Source organism: Arctopsyche grandis, chromosome 10, assembly GCF_051622035.1.
Source record: "Arctopsyche grandis isolate Sample6627 chromosome 10, ASM5162203v2, whole genome shotgun sequence".
NCBI lineage: Eukaryota > Metazoa > Arthropoda > Insecta > Trichoptera > Hydropsychidae > Arctopsyche > Arctopsyche grandis.
The window spans coordinates 20,888,607-20,907,370 of record NC_135364.1 but is presented as its reverse complement, the minus strand read 5'-3'; the positions used below and the strand labels follow the sequence as shown (position 1 = coordinate 20,907,370).

Sequence of the window (18,764 nt, the reverse complement as noted above, 5' to 3'; positions counted from 1 at the left end):
TGGAAACACAAAATAACTTCTGACGTTGATTTTCAGATCTAATTTCTAATCAACATAAAATGTCAATAACCAGTGAATCGTTAGATAATTTTGAGAACTCATAAATAATCACTTGATTCATGGACAAATTTACAGATACAGATCTCTTCTCAGTAATTGAGCTCACTGTAGTTAATTTATAAAGTGATTAATTCAAAAGAAATGCTCATAATCCATCAAAAATATATATTATATTAAATGTTATACATTATGTGTGTATTCATCGCAATAAAAATCAATCAGTACTTGTAGAATTCAATAAGAAAGACACATCTTCACCTACTGTCAGTTCTTTTGGAGCGTTTCCCCTGTAAAATAAAATAAAAACTTATAGTAAACTGTGATAAAGCAGATTTAAATGAAATATAAAAATAACATACTTTGTAAAAAGCCTCGCAGTAGCAACGCCTTTGAGGATTGCTTTATTCCCCTCAACATGCAGCGTAGATCCTTCTCGGAGACCTAAAACTGGACCCGTACAAGGATTTTCTAAATATTGCAATATACGTTCTTCCCTCGTCTCCCCTCGATGAGTATCACCATGCTTCGGGTCCAAGTAATGCGGGTTTATATTAAACGGCACCAATTTTAAAGCGTCGAAGCTCGGAGGGTAAACTATCGGCATATCATTAGTAGTGCATATGTTGAGCGTGGCCACATTTGTTCCAGCACTACTTCCAATATAAGGAATGCCCTCTTCTAGAACTCGCTTTCTGATTATATCGATAATCTTCTTATCGTATAAACCTTTCAGCAATTGAAATGTATTACCACCACCTACAAAGAAAGCTTGTGCTGATTTGGCCGCCGCTATGGGACTCTCGTGAGTGTGAATGCCTTGAACTTTATAGTTCCATAATTCCAGCACGTTTTTAATTTTAGCAGTGTATTCGTCGTGGTCTTTTAATGCGTATGGTATAAATAAGATATTTTCGACATTATTCCTGGAAGTATATTTGTGTACGTATATTAATATTGTTGAAGTTTTCAAGTATTTAATTAAAGAGAACAAATCAATGCAGCTCACTTGTTTAAGAGACTTTGTATGTCTTTCTTGGCATATTGGAGATAAGAGTAACCATGTGGTGCTGATGATGACAACAAAAGCAGCTGCCTCTTTGGATACATGACATCTGTCATTATAAGTTATTTTGCGAATTCGCTTATTTGGCAACAAGTGTCAATTTGTTCTACATATACTGTATGAACTGAAAATGACATGTGTATCGGATAAGATAAGTTATCAATGTGAAATTGAACACGTACAATGTGAATGTGGGTAGTACAATTTTATAAGTGTTTCGAATAATTATATTCTATTTGCGAATTATTAAAAACTTTTGAATTTGAATGCTTTCGAAATTATTATTACTATTATTAATTATGAAATTCAAAAGGGTATCACATTAATCAATATTTTAAAAATTGATGAGAGTTATGTCGAAGCCATGGCAGAAAGATAATAATCAAAATCGTGTTTTTGGATTCAAACCTTATTTCCTGGAAAAAATCATATTTTATGGATAAATTTGAATTTTTGTGAAGAATTTCATATGCACTAAAAGATCTGCACACGTCTTTGGTTATAATGTAGGCGGGGGTAGGTTAACTTAATTATTAAATTATTGAATATTTGTGTTTTCTTGCGAATTCCTTTATAGGGCGGATTAAAGGTTTGGACCGTTTCCCAGCCTATGGAAATTCAGTTGTAATTTGAAGAGGATCTTTATTACTCGATTGATACACTTGTATTTTTATGTACAGTGAATTAGGTAGGTTGGAACGAGCCAGGTCGAGTTCCTGAAGCTCACTGGCATCTGGGGACGATGCACTGGTTTATAAAGGTGTTGCTTGAGCAACGTGTAGCTGGGCTGGTGAAGTTACGTTCTGGAAGATTCCAAAACGTGACCTCATTCTATGTTTGATGCGTAGTTGCGTAGCTCCTTGGGATTTCCAGTGTACTCGTGATTGCATATCTAGAGCGAGTCGAATCGCCTTTATGGGTAAGCTGGACGAAGTATTTCAGCCACGGCTGACTTTCGTGTACGAGAACAGGACGCGATGATGTCATTTGTACAGATTAAGTTTGATGAGGGAAATAGGTGATATCGTCGACCTAGTTTCGTATGGTACAAGTCGTGCTATATCTAAATAAATATATATAAATAAAAGCCGCGCATTATATTCGTAGTTTTATTCCTTGCTAAGAAATTGAATCGGAGCCAAGCATTGAAAATTGTTTCATTGCGGTATAAAGCCAATAATATTGTTTTGTTACGGCCAAAAAATCGTAGTTTGACGTTTGTGTGGTTATGTTTTGCGGCGTCGATGGTTAGTTTGTCTAAATAACCGCTCAAGATGCCAATGCTAGAGAATAATCAAGTGGACATCATATTTGTGAGTGTTATCTAGACGTTTTGAACACGTAACCAAATTCATAAATAAATCGTTACAGATTTTTCCCAACTTGCATGTTGAATTTCCAAGTATAATTATACGTTCAGATGTAAATTCATATTCTTTGCTTTTCAGAGTGAAGATGATCTGCCATACGAAGAGGAGATTTTGAGGAATCCATACTCTGTGAAACACTGGTTGCGATACATCGAACATAAAAAGACTGCGCCAAAATTTCAAGTCAATTTAATCTACGAGCGCGCTCTGAAGGAACTTCCCGGATCGTTCAAACTATGGTACAATTACTTGAAACTGAGACGCGGTCAAATCAAAGGCAAATGTATCACAGACCCTGGCTACGACGAAGTCAACAATGTATTCGAACGCTCTCTAGTATTCATGCATAAGATGCCCCGTATCTGGATGGACTACTGTGCCTTTTTAACATCTCAATGCAGAATAACTGCAACGCGCAGAGCATTTGACAAAGCGTTAAGAGCCTTACCAATAACCCAACATCACCGAATCTGGCCTTTGTATTTAGATTATTTGAAAAAACACGATATTCACGAGACCGCCGTGAGAGTATTCAGAAGATATCTTAAATTATGTCCAGAAAATGCTGAAGAATTTATAGAATATTTGATAACAATCGGACGGTTGGACGATGCCGCTGTGAAGCTTGCTAATATTGTAGACAATGAACATTTTCAATCCAAGCACGGTAAATCCAATCATCAACTTTGGAACGAATTATGCGAGCTCATTTCGAAAAATCCTGATAAAGTGCATTCGCTCAACGTAGACGCTATTATTAGAGGCGGTTTGAGACGCTATACTGATCAGTTGGGTCATTTATGGAATTCATTGGCTGATTATTATGTTAGAAGCGGTTTATTCGACCGAGCGAGAGATATATATGAGGAGGCTATCCAAACAGTGACGACTGTGAGAGATTTCACTCAAGTCTTCGACGCATATGCCCAATTTGAGGAAATCAGTTTGAATAAGAGGATGGAAGAAGTGGCCAAAAAACTAAATCCAACCGAAGACGAAGAGATAGATTTAGAATTGAGACTTTCACGGTTTGAATATTTAATGGAAAGACGATTACTTCTATTGAATTCCGTTCTTCTTAGACAAAACCCACACAATGTACCAGAATGGCATAAAAGAGTCAAATTGCACGAAGGTAAGCCTCACGAAATCATTAGCACTTATACTGAAGCGGTTCAAACAGTCGATTCAAAGTTGGCAGTTGGGAAGTTATTTACATTATGGGTGTCCTTCGCCAAATTTTACGAAGAAAATAATCAAATTGAAGACGCTCGCCTAGTCTTTGAAAAAGCCATCCAAGTGCCGTACACAAAAGTCGATGACTTGGCATCTGTTTGGTGCGAATGGGCCGAAATGGAAATACGGCACGAAAACTACGAAGAAGCTTTAAAATTGATGCACCGAGCCACAGTCTTACCGAGTAGGAAGGTCGACTACCACGACGAGACCGTCTCGGTTCAGATGCGCATTTACAAATCGCTTAAAGTTTGGTCTATGTACGCAGACTTGGAAGAGAGTTTCGGCACTTACAAATCCTGCAAAGCCGTATACGATCACATTATCGACCTGAAACTTGCATCGCCTCAAATCATCATCAACTATGGCTTATTTTTAGAAGAGCATAAGTATTTCGAGGAAGCTTTCCGCGCTTATGAAAAAGGAATTGCCCAATTTAAATGGCCTAATGTTTATGATATTTGGAACACATATTTAACAAAGTTCCTTAAGAGATATGGTGGTACGAAATTGGAAAGATCTAGAGATTTATTCGAACAATGCTTAGAAAATTGTCCTCCTGAGTTCGTCAAATCATTCTTTCTCTTGTATGCCAAGTTAGAGGAAGAACACGGTTTAGCTCGACACGCCATGGCCGTATACGAAAGGGCGGCTAGTCGCGTGCCTCAACAGGAAATGTTCGAAATGTTTAACATTTACATCAAAAAAGCAGCGGAAATATACGGAGTACCTAAAACGCGACAAATTTACGAGAAAGCAATCGAAGTACTGACCGAAGGTCAATCCCGAGAAATGTGTCAACGGTTCGCCGAAATGGAAACTAAACTTGGCGAAATTGATAGAGCTCGAGCCATCTACGCCCACTGCAGTCAAATGTGTGATCCGCGAGTCACGGCTGAGTTCTGGCAGACTTGGAAAGAGTTCGAAGTGAGGCACGGAAACGAAGAGACGATGCGTGAAATGTTGCGAATCAAGAGAAGTGTCCAGGCAACGTACAATACACAGGTTAATATGATGTCAGCGCAGATGCTCAATTCTGCCGGTCAGTCTGCCGGCACTGTGGCTGATTTGGCTCCGGGTGTCAAGGATGGAATGAGAATGTTGGAAGCTAAGGCTGCTGAAATGATCGTCGCACCCACTGCACCCAAAGGTGGAAATATATTATTCGTACGAGGCGAAACTCAAGGACAAGACCGCGACGGAACAGATACAACGAAGGTGGTCAATCCAGACGAAATTGATATTGATGATGATGAGGAGTCCGAACAGAGTGAAGAAGAAATGCCAATCGAAAAACAAACCATTCCGTCTAAAGTTTTCGGTAGTTTAGCTCAACCTGATGTTGATGAAGATGATTGAACATTGTATAATTTTGATTTATTTAAATAAAATTTGAACGTGAAGAATCATAATTGTCTTTGACTTTGATTTCCTGTATTCCTCTTTAGACAGGGAGGTGCGTTGATCAGTGTCCTGGCCTATGGAAACACGTTTGTGTTTAGAAGAAGTTTATTGTTCAGTATACAAGCATGTATTATTGTATGTATGGCGAAGGAGACAGTTGCTTGACTTCGGAGGAGTGTGCTGGCTGAACTCCAGAGGCTTAGTGACCAGTTACATAGTTTGTTCATGTACAAACTATTAGGCATAAGTTTAAGCATTCTGAATCGTTTGTCCCATCCTCTACATATGTATGTATGTATGCTTATCCTTGTAATATTTTTAAAATTAGCGGAAGCGAGAATTATAGCAACATCGTTACATAGGATTTCCCTTTTAAATATTTGGCGTCTTGACATCTCAAAGATTTTAATAGGTAAAAGTTTCATGGTGAGTCTATTTTAAGATAACTTTTGACTGTTAGCACTTAAACTAAAACCAATATGTAGCTCATATATGATCATGAACACTTGGAGTGTAATATATACATATATCATTGCTGTAAGAATCTGATTCTTGACCCAAAGATCGAATTTGTATGATTATTTAACCAGAATATATTAGATTGATACAATATTAGATATTATGAACGTCATTTTCATATATGTAGTATAACTTACAAGTTGTATTTCTGAAAACACAATTTTTTAACTTGGTCTCATACTAGATGGAGTTGCAATATTTGTGTGTAAATAAAAACATCAAAATCTTTCAAGTCTGTATGTTTTATTAATAATAAATTACACCAGCGCTGTAAAGCTTCATATAATGTTCCTAGGTGGTACAATAAAGTGCAACGAATTCGAAAAATTTCTCGGCAATTGAAACGAAAATGGACAGTTGAGATCAGCGTTGCAATGCAGTCCACCGAACATTATCAATTCACCCTTTCCACGCACTAAGGAATACATGATAACTTCCTCGGGCGCACCGTCTATCTCGCCGACTTGGGGTTGCATCCACGACACTGTTGGCCGACATCCATCAGTGAGAACTGATGATATATCTAAAACTTGCATCGTGAGCGTATTGCATCGTATCTTTTTAACTGCTGGCACCGCATCAGGGACATTGACGACTTCTCGCACTTCTGGACGTCTCGCTATGACACGCTGCTGGTTGAAGACGGGATTCACCGGCGGAATATTATGGACAGATGGATCGGCGGCAAACGCAGCCATCCTTATATTATTGGAATCTCTTACGTGTCTCGTTATTCTAAATCCGTTTGGTAAAAGCTGAAAATAGAGTTTTACAATATGAAATCACCAATGCTTACAAGTTATATTGTAAATTTTGTATTAATTTTTACCTTTCTTCCAGGTATTCCTTTGTTTCTTAGAGTAATGGTTTTGATTTGTTGAACGTTACGACTGGCAATATCGTTCGGTTCGTTTTCATTTTTCTTTAGACCGATATTTTCTTTTTGATTAAGTTCAGAATCGTCGACGGCTTGAATATTTTTATTAACAAGATCATTTGATTTAACTAATTTACCCAATGAATTATTTGATTGACAAGGAACTCCACTTGGTCCGGCTTTTGATTCGTCATTGGATGTGTTAGAGTTTCCAGCTTGATTAGATTTGTTTACGTTATTATTATTTGGTCGCTGATGAGGTAAAACGCCTCTCCGTCCATTAACATTATTGTCTTTGTCGACGAGCCGTCTCATATTTTGTTCCAATCTATGTGTTACAGAATTTTCTTCGGCTCGTTCTTGTCTATTCATTCGTGCAGCTGATAGTAAAGGATACATTGGGCCGTTTTGCTCATAGCCCAAAGTTACCACTTTATCTCCAACCTAAAATACAAGTACACAATTTAAAAATATCTAAACAGTATCTTAAAATATCTAAACTTATATCTAAACTTAAAATATCTAAACAGTAGTATGAAATATATTTGATATCGATACCTTACAAGCTGGATTACACCATATATGTGTGGCAGCCCAATGTTTATTTTTCACCGTTACTTCGGTCCATGTCCAAACACTACCTGTCATGTTGAGTATCCAACAATCAGTGTATACTTTAGATTTTATCCCACCGAGAATCATAATATTATCTTTATCTAATACAATGAGAGATTGTCCATATCGTGGTGGTGGTACGGGATCGGTCGTCGGTTGATTGATCCAAACTAGAGTTTTTAAATCTAATGTCCAAACGTCGCTCGAGCTTTGTGATTGCGATTGTAATATCGGAGGCTTGTACATGCCACCGTATATTATCATAGTATCGTCGCGGATTGTTGCCGAATGACCCGCTATGGGAGGTGGGCTTTTCGTTGCATTCAAAGGAATCCAACGATTTGAGGTAATGTTGTATGCGTGAACTTCGTTGAACATTGTCCAACATCCATAGATTGAGGAAGGCACTGGAGATGTCCATCCCCCGAAAAGAATTAAATTATCCTTGTACGGGACCATGGTGGCGTAAGCTTTGGGCGACGGATACGTCCCCATTGCCAAAGGCCTGATCCATTGGCGCTTGGATAGATCGAAACGCCACAAGTCATTGAATGCAGTGGAATTTGTCGTGCATCCGCCGAATATATACATAGAATTTTCAAGAACACAAGCGGCATGAGAAAACCTTTTTGATATAGTTGGAATACTATCAGGAGGTGTGAATGTTTTCCAATTGATTTTGACGTCTTTGATTGCTCTGTAAAGATTATTCTCAGCTTTACGCATAACACCTGGAATTGCCAAAATTTTAATATTTCAACTGTATCGTCAACCAATTATATACATATATCGTTGTTGAATTATTTAAGCTTCCAATATAGTAATACAAAAAGATTTGAAAATGCATATAGTATACGATTATTTAAGCGTTCGTTGGCAAAATATAAAAATCGTCGTTTCAATAAAAAAAAAAATTACCACATGGTCAATTTTAACAGCTCGATGGTGAAATTTTATTTTAAATATGAATGAAAATTGTTTGATACTTACTTTTAGCACAAGCATTCCAGCGTTTGCACACACACATAGAATCTTGCAGATCCTTATATGGTAGCAGAAAACTGAGAATAAATTCTAAAACTTCATTGGGCAAATCGTTGAATGAGTACTCAAGAGTTTCTGCGTCCGTTGATTCGTTATCCATTTCCATTATTATATATTAAATTTAAATTAATGAATTTAGATTTCAATATCTGTAAAACGACCTGATATTCTTGACAGAGTTTTGACACTTCGACTTCATTTTCAGGTCGAAACAATTGTATATATGGCCTAAGTTAAATCAAAGTGTCGTTGTGAAACGATTTCTTTACTAGTCAAAATCAAGCTTCAGAATATATTTTAAATATGACTCAAATAATCAGATTGTTGCCAATTATATTATCATATATTATGGGGAGCGGTTGAAGTGAAACGATGGAATTATTGTAAACACGCTGTTCAACACGACGGGTGACAAGGAAGTGAAGTAGTCGCCATCAACATGATCGAATTGGTCCTAACTCACAGGATAGTAACCCGAACTCGACCATTTCGTAGGGCCCCTACAATATATTTACAACATTACACAAAAAGCAAAAGGTTTTCATTTATATTACATGTATCAATTTTACAATGGAAACTTCATCAGCAGGCTTGCTATGAAAGAAAAGAAGCTGAGCTTTTAATTAATTACTAGTATTAGTGTAACCAGAGCAGTTGAAATATAAATGATATACATATATAAAACGGACGCGATGTGGGTATGTGGGTATGTGCGATCGGTGAGCTTGTAATGCGGCACTCACGTCATACGTGCGCGCGTGCGCCTCTAAATTAACTTACATTTTATTTATATATAACATATAACTTTATTTTAATTCGTGTATAAATTCCTTTCCGAAACCACCCGTTGAAATCAGCGGGCACAACACTAGCTATGATATATTAACGTATTATCTATACATATATCGTATATAATAATTGTCTAATGTGTGTGTATGAAGTGCTGACCGTTAACCCTGCACCATCTCTCTCTCCCCTTGGAATCGTATATCGTGGAAAGAGACGCGGCATAAATGTGTGCACGCAGGCCACGAATATAAATATAAAAGGGCTATTTTTTAGTCACATCACACACTGTATTCGTTACGCCAACAATCTATTATTTTATTTTAATGTATATACATACTAGCTGAACCCCGGCATGCGTTGCAATGCCATAATAACGCATGCAATTCCCGTTCCCGTTCCCATTTTCGTTCCCATTCCCACTCTCGTCCTCATTCTCGCTCCCGTTTCCATTTGTCGGGAAAACGCAAGCAGCGAACAAATTTGAAATTATTGCGTTGAAATGACACTCATTCCCGTTTTTCCCGTTTCCGTTCCCGTTTTTCTCGTTTTTCCCGTTTTTTTTTTCACAGTAATCTTCTCGGATACGCATACAACAAATCCTGAAAGTTCCATCGTAATCGGTTCAGTGGTTCAGGAGCCTATTCGAGACACACACACACAGACATTCATTTTTATATATATAGATATTGATTTTATTGTTATTCTTCTTTTGTTTTTGTGATTATTATTTTCTTCAACGCCACCATATTCGCGTTCGAGTTTACGTCTTTTCATAGATGAAATAAATAATATAAACGTTGTAAAAAAAGGCAGCGACAACAATCAAGTTTGAAAATTATCTCGAAATTAGTGATCTCTCACTTCATGGATTTAAAAAATTAGCTATTTATCAAGAGCAGAAATGTTTGCACCAAGGCTAATAGTAGTATTGTATGTATATTACATCTTATTTACCAAACGATAGCATAGCAAAAAATAAATGTTCGAATGGAAATAGAATTCAATATAAATAAAAATTAAAATATTGTAATTAAACATCAATTGTTTTGATGTTAAAATTCGTTAAAATACCACAATATTATAATCATTGAGAATTAACGTTGGATTTGTTTTAAACCCCAACAAAAACCATAGGTTTCTGCAAAAAATTCTCAACATATGTATGTACATATATTTAGTAAGGCGTTAAGTAAAAGGACGCGATATAAAAGTATACGTTCCATTTAACGTGATTAAATAATACAAATATAATACTATTCAATATAATACATATACAAACCGCAATACATTACTTGTACACTGTCGTGTTTTGTAATATGTGACGCAATATTCGACGTGTTTCGGCCAATGGTTTGTAATTCGGCAGTTTTACGTGCGGCCTGACTCCCGGGAATATTTAACTTACCCAATTTACTTCTGCCGATATCTCCTCTCAAAGCGCTAATTTCTATCCGAAAACTTCTTTTACACAGCATTTTGGGGCGTCAGCTCGTTTTGATGGCGTAGTTATTGATGTGTTAGCCGCCCCACGAGAGTGCACTGACAGATAACCTCCCGAATTGTCATTCAGTTTTATGTATTGAACACTACCAATACGCAATATAAACAGCTGGAATTGACTTGCAAAACTCGACGATATGTCTTTGATGTCTCACTTGAATCCACTCATCAGAAATATCAAGAGTTGGCATGTTTATTTACCAGTGAAGGATGTCACTTTTACAACCTCTCAAAAAGTTAGTATATCATTTTTATTCATATGTAATATATTTAAAAAAAATGTTTTAGCTTAATTTATTTATATACATATATACCACTATTGTAAGTATTGTTAAAATAGTATTTATTTTTTACATTATTATTATATATTTAATCGTTTCATTAATTTTTTTCCGCGATAGATTTAACCTTCTTTATTTTGTTTATCTTAATATGTAGTTTCGAAAGAGACTTTGTATGTTTGTTTGATTCGTAGAAACAAAAAATAAATGAATATTCAAATAAATTTAAATAAAATAAAACGATTCAAATAAATTCAATAAAATGTTTACTATTAGATTGGCCATGTTTAAGCGGTTTATATTACAAATACCGAGCGAAGTCGGGTAAAAACACTAGTATAGAATGAATTTAGGTCAAAGATTGACCCAAATGATCCCGCTTAAAAATAGTTTATATTTTAATACATTGTACAACTACATATATCTTTTTCAGGTTGCTATATGGAGCGTTGGTGTTATGGGAGTAAGCGTAGCAATGGTTGGAATATTGGCACGGTATCTTGCTCGTCGACGTGCGCCGACACTCTCCGACCCTCGTCTCAGAAAAATATTCTACCGTAGACTACGTGCCTCAAGAATACGAAGTCCTAACGGAGGTAGTACTATCAATGTTAATCAAGATTTAATGTTATATGATGAAATTGAATACGAATTTGTCTTTTTAGATGTGGTGTCGGTGTCTGGAAGTTCAGGACGAGCTTCACGCAGTCCCCGCCGGGCAGGATCTTCTATTGCTTTGAGCGAAAGACTATCACTGGCTTCGGGATCTTTAGGCGGTGCTCCAGCCAACAGCTCCGTCATTGCCGATACTCCTGGTCTCACTCCGCAACAACTTGGTGTCATGGGTGAGTACTTTTAAAAATTTATGGAATAGGAAATATCACTTATTGTAATCAAATTCAAATACATAATCCAAAACATTGTATGAAATTAATATTTATTGTATTTTAGATGTGAAAGATTACAATGGGTAATACTCATTTTGTATTTATTTCTTATTCCAGACTTTACAATATCACTTTTTCAATCAATATATAAATAGTACATAAATATCTATTAATTATTTGCAATTTTATGTACATATTTACATACATATTACAGCGATAATGGTCAAATTTTAATTTATAATGCTATCCTACGTTACTCCAATTTGTTGTTATTATTTTGAAATCAAATCCATTACAATCGAGCTATCGAGTTCATGACCTTAAATATTGATAGTAGCCAATATTTTATAAGTGATAATGTTATCATTGAATCAAGTTCGTTATGAGCGATATCGTTTTTCAAATGTTATGTAATTCAAATATTGTAGAGATTAAAATCATCAATATTGATTTTATTTCTTATCTCTTATACATATGTATTTATAACTCGTGAAAATTAATTTCAAATAGATGTTCTCGGAAATGTGACCCAGGTCAGTAATAAGGTGATTCATATTGAACGTACATTCATACAATATGTTCATATACAATTTAAAGTACATTAATTGCTTTAAACGATGACGGTTCCGTTATACCAGAGGCTCTTAACCTGTTGTCCATAGACCTTTAGAACAGTAGTCGAAAATAATTAATATTATGCGTGCCTAAAGCTAATTTTCAAAAACATTTTATTCAATTTAATAAAATTTCATAAAAGTGCTACTCATCTGTAGTGGAAATTTTATGTCAACACGTCATTCCATTAATTCGCTATTTATTTTAATGGAAATTTTGTCATAGAAGCCACATTTTTTAAAGAACCACGATATTTTATAGAAAATTTTGGATATGGCATATTATTTGTACTTCTCGATATTTTCCAGGGTATTTTTACGGATGATGTATTTCATTATATAAATTTTTTGCCTAGGGTGCATTTTTCTGATTTAAAAGTATATTGGGTAGACGAAATTAGGAAAATGTGTGGGGTGAGATGGATGCGAGTTGTGCAAAACAGAGACGAGTGGAAGCGTGTTGGAGGGGCTTTCATCCAGCATTGGGTGGTGAATGGTTGTACACATTGATGTATAATACACTAGATGGGCCCTGACGTGTGATTTTGGTCGGAGATCTTGTCTTCACTAACTGAGGGGTGCAGGGGGTTTAACTAGCGGGGAAGTTGGGGAAAAAAAGGGTTTTTTTCCCTAGACGCAGCGGTACCTACCTACCTACTGAGAGAAACTGTGCATGCGCCATGTATTTTGCATGCGTCAAAAGGGAGACCAGTATAAAGCGTGAGGGCGGATCTATGTGTATTATATATCTATGGTTGTACAGGTACGATTTCACACGGACACAAAGAATGCGCGGATCTAAAAATAATAAACATTAAGCATTAAAGAAATATATGTATTATTATGTAGAATAATATAAAATATGAATATCGATCAGTCAAATATCCCAACACGCGGCCCCTCAAGTAGTCTCTGGAACTTCAGCTTCCACCCCCTCTCGGCGGCCCTGATGATGATGATGATTATTTAATATTAATTTTATTATATTTTTTCGACAAAAACCATTATAAAATTTTACGTGATTGAAAAAAAGCTTATTTTCGCATTTTCAAAATATAAAATTGTGTATTGTGTATGCCTATATTTGAAGTAATATTTGAAATGAGCATTTTTAATACCACAATTTTACTGGTTCTAAACGGACGTGGAGTATGTACATATGTATGTATGTAAAATGTGTTGGAGGCATAATACTTCTATAGACATTCAATATTGATCCGTGATAAGAAAAATGGTTTTGAATCACTGCATATACATACATACAATCAATATGTAATAATTGCAATAGAATGAACTCCTTGTCCTTTTATTCAAATTTGAATACACGGAATGTGGTTTTGTCAGTAAAGTGCACGACGCAAATGCATCGTGCAGAACGAATGTCTATTACAACGGTCGTTACGGATATTGACGAGATGTCTACGGATTGTCTTCCACCTGTCTGTCAACTTCCGGCTCACAGTATCTGGTTCTTTTTTCCAATCCTCCGAGACGACATTGATCAGCATCGAATGCGTCTTCCGCACGTTGCTATCTCTTGCCTGACTATTCGTCTTGTCCACTCGTTTGCACGTCTATCATCAATCAAATTAAACGATAGATGTCCATAGAAAACCAGCATCATATTGGGAGCACTCGTTAAGTTGTAAAAAAATATTACCACTCTGTCATTTTGGTGATGTGATAGTAAGTTCTAATGGTATCGGAATAAATAATTTAACAGTCGTTCTACCAATTGATCTATCGCTGCCACATAAGTGAATTGGTTCTGGAATATTCCATGGGTAAATTTTTGTGGAAGTGCGACGTTTATGATTCCACCTTGAATTTTCGAAATTGATCAATGAAACTACATAGCTAGCGAGATGTGAGGATTAAATGATGACCCTCATTTTCTCATCTACTTCACGTTCAGAGCAAACATCCTGCTTTCTTGCATAACGTTAGACGTCCTCCAACAACAAAATCATACAAGTTCATTCAATAGTTTCAAATCAAAAGCTAATATCCAGTTGTTATTCATTGCGTTAAATGTATAGTATATTTTCTTAATGTATCGCACTTTATTTGTAATTTTTAATGAACATGCATAAGTACGAAGTACGAAGCATTCTTGAATATTCGTCTATTATATGGAGCCCTAGTGCTAATTGAGAGAATGCAGAGGAAGTTTCTAAGATATACTTATGTATGTATATGATAGTTTACGATCGCTATCGTTGGCTCTATTCTAGTGCCTATCTGCTAGGAGCACTGGGTTATAATTCCCTCGAGTCACGACGTAGAGTATGTTTGGGGAAACATTTGTAAAAGTTACTGGTTGGTTTGGTGGGAAATTCTTGCAGGAGTGAACTCCAATGCTCTCAGCCAACTCAGGTATAGTTTGTTGCAGTTTGTTCTCTTCTCCTGTGGCACGTCCCAATTTGTTGGTTTGGTCAATCAAGCTCTTCAACCAGATTTCTGCTAACATAGATTTGTTTAATCTAAAATTTGCTGATCCGGTTGAGGATTGTTTAATTTGAGATCTTACGCGTGTTCTTTATTGTATATATTTTTTTCATATTTTATTATGTTTATTTTTTTATTTCGTGTTTTATTTTCATTCATTAAAAATAAATAACTGTATATATTATAGATATGTACCTATTATTATTTTTATCTCTTCGTTTGTCTCTCATTGCTTCTGAAAGAAAAGGTAAAAATGTTTCTTTATAAGAAATCTTTTGGATTTTATCCAGTAGATGTACATATGTATTTAGATTTTATCCAGAACATTTGCCGATGCTCATTATTTATATTCAACCTGATTTATACCTTGTTTCGGGTTTGAATATTTCAATAATCAACCAAATCCAATATTTCTGTAACAGAAAAAAAAAGTACAAATAAATTGTATTGAACTGTATGTGTTGTCTGTATCTATAAAATGTTTCTCATGATAAAATTGAAGTTTCAGCGCTTTCAAAACTTTCAGGGGGGAAAACGATAGCAGTAATGTTTTTACAACTACTTTTAGAGAATTTCGACAATTAACAACACTTGCCAGCCCTGAGACCAGACAACACTATAACAAATTCTAAAAATCGATTACATTTTAGCTTAGCGGTCAGTAAAAGTAATGCGTCTGGCTGAAATGGTCTGGCGAGAACATTGACTTATCCCAAAAGTATTGGAAGCGTAAAATAAGCTGACACAAGACTTTCAAAAGTGTCTAATATATAATACATATGTATGTATATACATGAACGTTTTAATAATTGACGTTAGTTTTTGTAGGCTAATATAATAGTATATGAAGAAAGCAGAATTCCGTTGAGGGTTTTCATTTTTAGATTTCAAAAGAACGCAATAATAACTTTTATAAATAAAGTGTATAAAATAATCCACATTTTTTAAATTTAAAATTCTTTTATTATATTAGATATGCCCATACGTAACACACCTCCATAGGGAAAATTCTGTAACAGGCGATGTTACGAAACGAAATGGTGGGGTGTGAGAAGTCTCGTTGATGATACGAACACCTTACAATTTTTTCCTTATACAGGCTGCTCTAAATTGACATCGCAAAGTACTCTCGCAACAACGGTATACCGCTTAAACGTGATACTATTTATTTGAAGCGTAAAACGATCCCGTTCAACTTTTTGCGCTATTATACAGAAATTTCCTTTTATTTTTATTACTTATACGGTATAATTATAGATATACATGTACCTATACATATGTATGTATGTATAGACAATCCCGAGGTGCACACGCTAGCGTCCACATTCTTCTCTGTAATTATATTATAGGTACCTACTCCTCCGTGAAATGTTTGTATCTTGATGCACTAACGTATTTAGATGCACTCTCGATACTGTCGGTCGCGCTTATTATCTATTATAATTAAATTCGATTTACGATTTCGATTTCCGCGTTCGAGTTTTGATTTTTATTCGAAACGGAACATGCTGTATATCCATTACGCGAGATGAGCTAACCGCAAATAATCTTATCTTCGCACGTTTGAATTTTTTCTCGTCCGAATGTATTTACATTTTTTCGGGTACGTGCGTTTCGTTTTGGCCTTTTTCTTCGCTATCTCCGGCCCTCCGGAAAATTCTCGCATCGGTTTTTCATTTTCCGCTCTCACCTTCCACGCCAGTTTTTTTTATGTTTGGATAAAAAAGTTCGACATTCAATAGCGAAGTCGCGAGTTTACCTACCGTATGTATGTACATATGTATGTACGTAATGTTTTCGATTTCGCTCCGAGCATAATGGTCGACTTTGAATCAATATTTAACGTAGTATTGATTTTTTTTACCGTTGACCGACATAATCAAATACCCCCATAAATCATTGTCGTATTATGAGGGAAATAGCTTGCATTTATTAGAAATTGAACCATCATCTATCAAACTGGCTACGTATGTATTATATTTAATTTATATTTATTTCACATTTTTCAATACAAACATTACAAATACAATTATATTTATATACCATATCTTAGAGACATCTATGGAGAAACTTGATATACAGCAAATTTTTAATACATTTTTATAGAGTATGTAAGTGGGTAGCATATTTATATTAATGAACAAATAAAAGATTCTAGAAACTCAAATTTGCGATAAATTTTATTTTATTCTATATCAATTAATCATGAACACTCGCCTAACAGATTGCTCCAAAGCGACGAGTGTGCTAAACAGATTAAGAACATAAGAAAAAAATACGTGAATAGAAGAAAAAAATATATACATGACATAAAAATTCTTACAAGAAATAAAAGTATAACTAGTTGGTCGCGAGGAAAAAACTAAAAAACTAGTTATAAAAGTATAACTAGTTGGTAAGCAAGGAAGCGGTGCAACAAATGCAGAGATATATAACAAATGTCAATTGCACCATCCAGTGAGTTTAAGAAACGGAGGCCGCGAGGAATGGGAGAATTAAAATATGCCACAGCTCTTGCCAGAGAAATATGAAATAGGGGTCCAGATCAAACTTTCCGGAGCATGAGGCCAATCTCTGCCAGAATAGACTGACATGCGATAAAACCTCTAAAGATAGAAAACAAGAACTTGACCAAGGCAAAATTCCTCCTGTGTTCAAGAGAAGTGTAGCTGACCATACCCATGACAAATCTTGATGGAAATAAATATGGGTAAATCCCACATTGATCCTTATAAAGAAGCCGGAGAAAGCGTTTTTGGACAAGTTTAAGTTTAATAGATTGAGTTTAGCCTGAAGAACTCCAGGTCATAGAGGCGTACTCCATGATACTTCTCACTAGAGCATTATACAGCAGTTTCAGAACAATGGGATTATGAGAATGTCGGGAATTGCGAAAAAAACCCTAGCATCTCTGAAGCAGATCAACACACATAATCAATGTGATTGGAGAACCTTAGGTCACTCTGAAAAGCAACCCCAAAATCAACAGTAGATTCAACCCAGTTCAATACAGAGCTACCAGCAAGATAAGAAAAAGTATGATCGGGGATAGATCTAGATCTAAATGGGTATAGGTTACCAATTTGGTGGAACTGTTTCAACGATGAAATCAGATAAATTGGCAAACTCTGATAGGAAAAGATTCACCTGGAGTCACACATATCTAAGGTCTCGCCAGCGACACCGGTCCAGGTAATGAACCCATGACCCCTCAGTTGAAAGCATTATCCGCAAACCACTATGCATTGTTGCTGGTATCTAATATTAGGGTTGAATATTTTCTATGAACCGCAAGGACCAAAATTCACCTCCCAAATAATTAAATTCGGATCTGACCAACCCACGACTTCATGTATGTATTTGAGGAATATATTAAGTATAAAAAACAAAATTCGACAATGAGACATACATACACGCATACCGGCCATGAGAGCATTTTCGATACAAATTGTATGTATTATATAATATACCTATACATACACAATATAACAAACACCATCACTCAAGACAGTTAATAAGCACTAAAAGTAATCAATCATAAAAGCAATCAACTGTTGATTGTATAGGCAGAAAACGCGTAAATATCACCGCTTCTCATAGTCCTAAAATTATACCACGAAAACACCCATAACTGCGATAGTGGGTTGTAAAACCAACACAAACACACCCCGGATTTTCCCAACGTTGAATATGTTAATTAAATGAGGCATTGTTAGTTCGCATTTTAATATGCACATAATATAGTGATGAGAAGAGGGTGGGAGGAGGGGGGGGCTTTCCCGATCACATCGGTGCAGTCGATTTGATGTGCAAATTGGTGCACCTCGGGCCAGTGCACTTATTTGCATGTCAACAAGTAATATTGTGACCGTTATTGTACAGGTGCTCTCGGTAATTCCATTGTGGTCTCGCTGCAACAATGAAACTGGATCGAAGAGTGTCCGCTCCCGATGTGGATAGATGTGTATGCAGATAGATGGGTTGTTTGAAATTAACCTTTCGCCGGTGCAACGAATGCAACTTTCACAATGTATCATTGTTTGTCGTTTCATTATGT

The 18,764-nt window shown here is 35.8% G+C and overlaps 4 protein-coding genes across 4 annotated transcripts in view; 2 read left to right on the top strand and 2 right to left on the bottom strand.

The window, feature by feature from the left end:
- Positions 1-204: 204 nt before the first annotated feature.
- Positions 205-1,305, bottom strand: LOC143918303 (putative alpha-aspartyl dipeptidase). Its single transcript, XM_077440118.1, has 3 exons — positions 1,067-1,305; positions 420-983; positions 205-347 (listed from the first exon to the last, which is right to left on the bottom strand). The coding sequence occupies exons 1-3, from the start codon at positions 1,177-1,179 to the stop codon at positions 275-277; spliced, it is 750 nt and encodes a 249-aa protein (XP_077296244.1). The 5' UTR covers positions 1,180-1,305; the 3' UTR covers positions 205-274.
- Positions 1,306-2,312: 1,007 nt separating this feature from the next.
- Positions 2,313-5,139, top strand: fand (Pre-mRNA-splicing factor SYF1 fand). The gene is made up of 2 exons (XM_077440113.1): positions 2,313-2,436; positions 2,572-5,139. Exons 1-2 carry the CDS (start codon positions 2,398-2,400, stop codon positions 5,086-5,088), a joined length of 2,556 nt encoding a protein of 851 aa, XP_077296239.1. The 5' UTR covers positions 2,313-2,397; the 3' UTR covers positions 5,089-5,139.
- A 735-nt stretch (positions 5,140-5,874) lies between these two features.
- Fbxo42 (F-box protein 42) lies at positions 5,875-8,821 on the bottom strand. Its single transcript, XM_077440114.1, has 4 exons — positions 8,135-8,821; positions 7,088-7,875; positions 6,482-6,973; positions 5,875-6,407 (listed from the first exon to the last, which is right to left on the bottom strand). The coding sequence occupies exons 1-4, from the start codon at positions 8,292-8,294 to the stop codon at positions 5,931-5,933; spliced, it is 1,917 nt and encodes a 638-aa protein (XP_077296240.1). The 5' UTR covers positions 8,295-8,821; the 3' UTR covers positions 5,875-5,930.
- A 1,476-nt stretch (positions 8,822-10,297) lies between these two features.
- Positions 10,298-18,764, top strand: part of Miga (mitoguardin) — a 96,232-nt gene continuing 87,765 nt past the window's right edge. Inside the window, exons 1-3 of the mRNA XM_077440397.1 lie at positions 10,298-10,713; positions 11,192-11,354; positions 11,424-11,603. Coding sequence (XP_077296523.1) covers positions 10,615-10,713; positions 11,192-11,354; positions 11,424-11,603 — 442 coding nt within the window. The 5' untranslated portion in view covers positions 10,298-10,614. The remainder of the gene's footprint in view (positions 10,714-11,191; positions 11,355-11,423; positions 11,604-18,764) is intronic.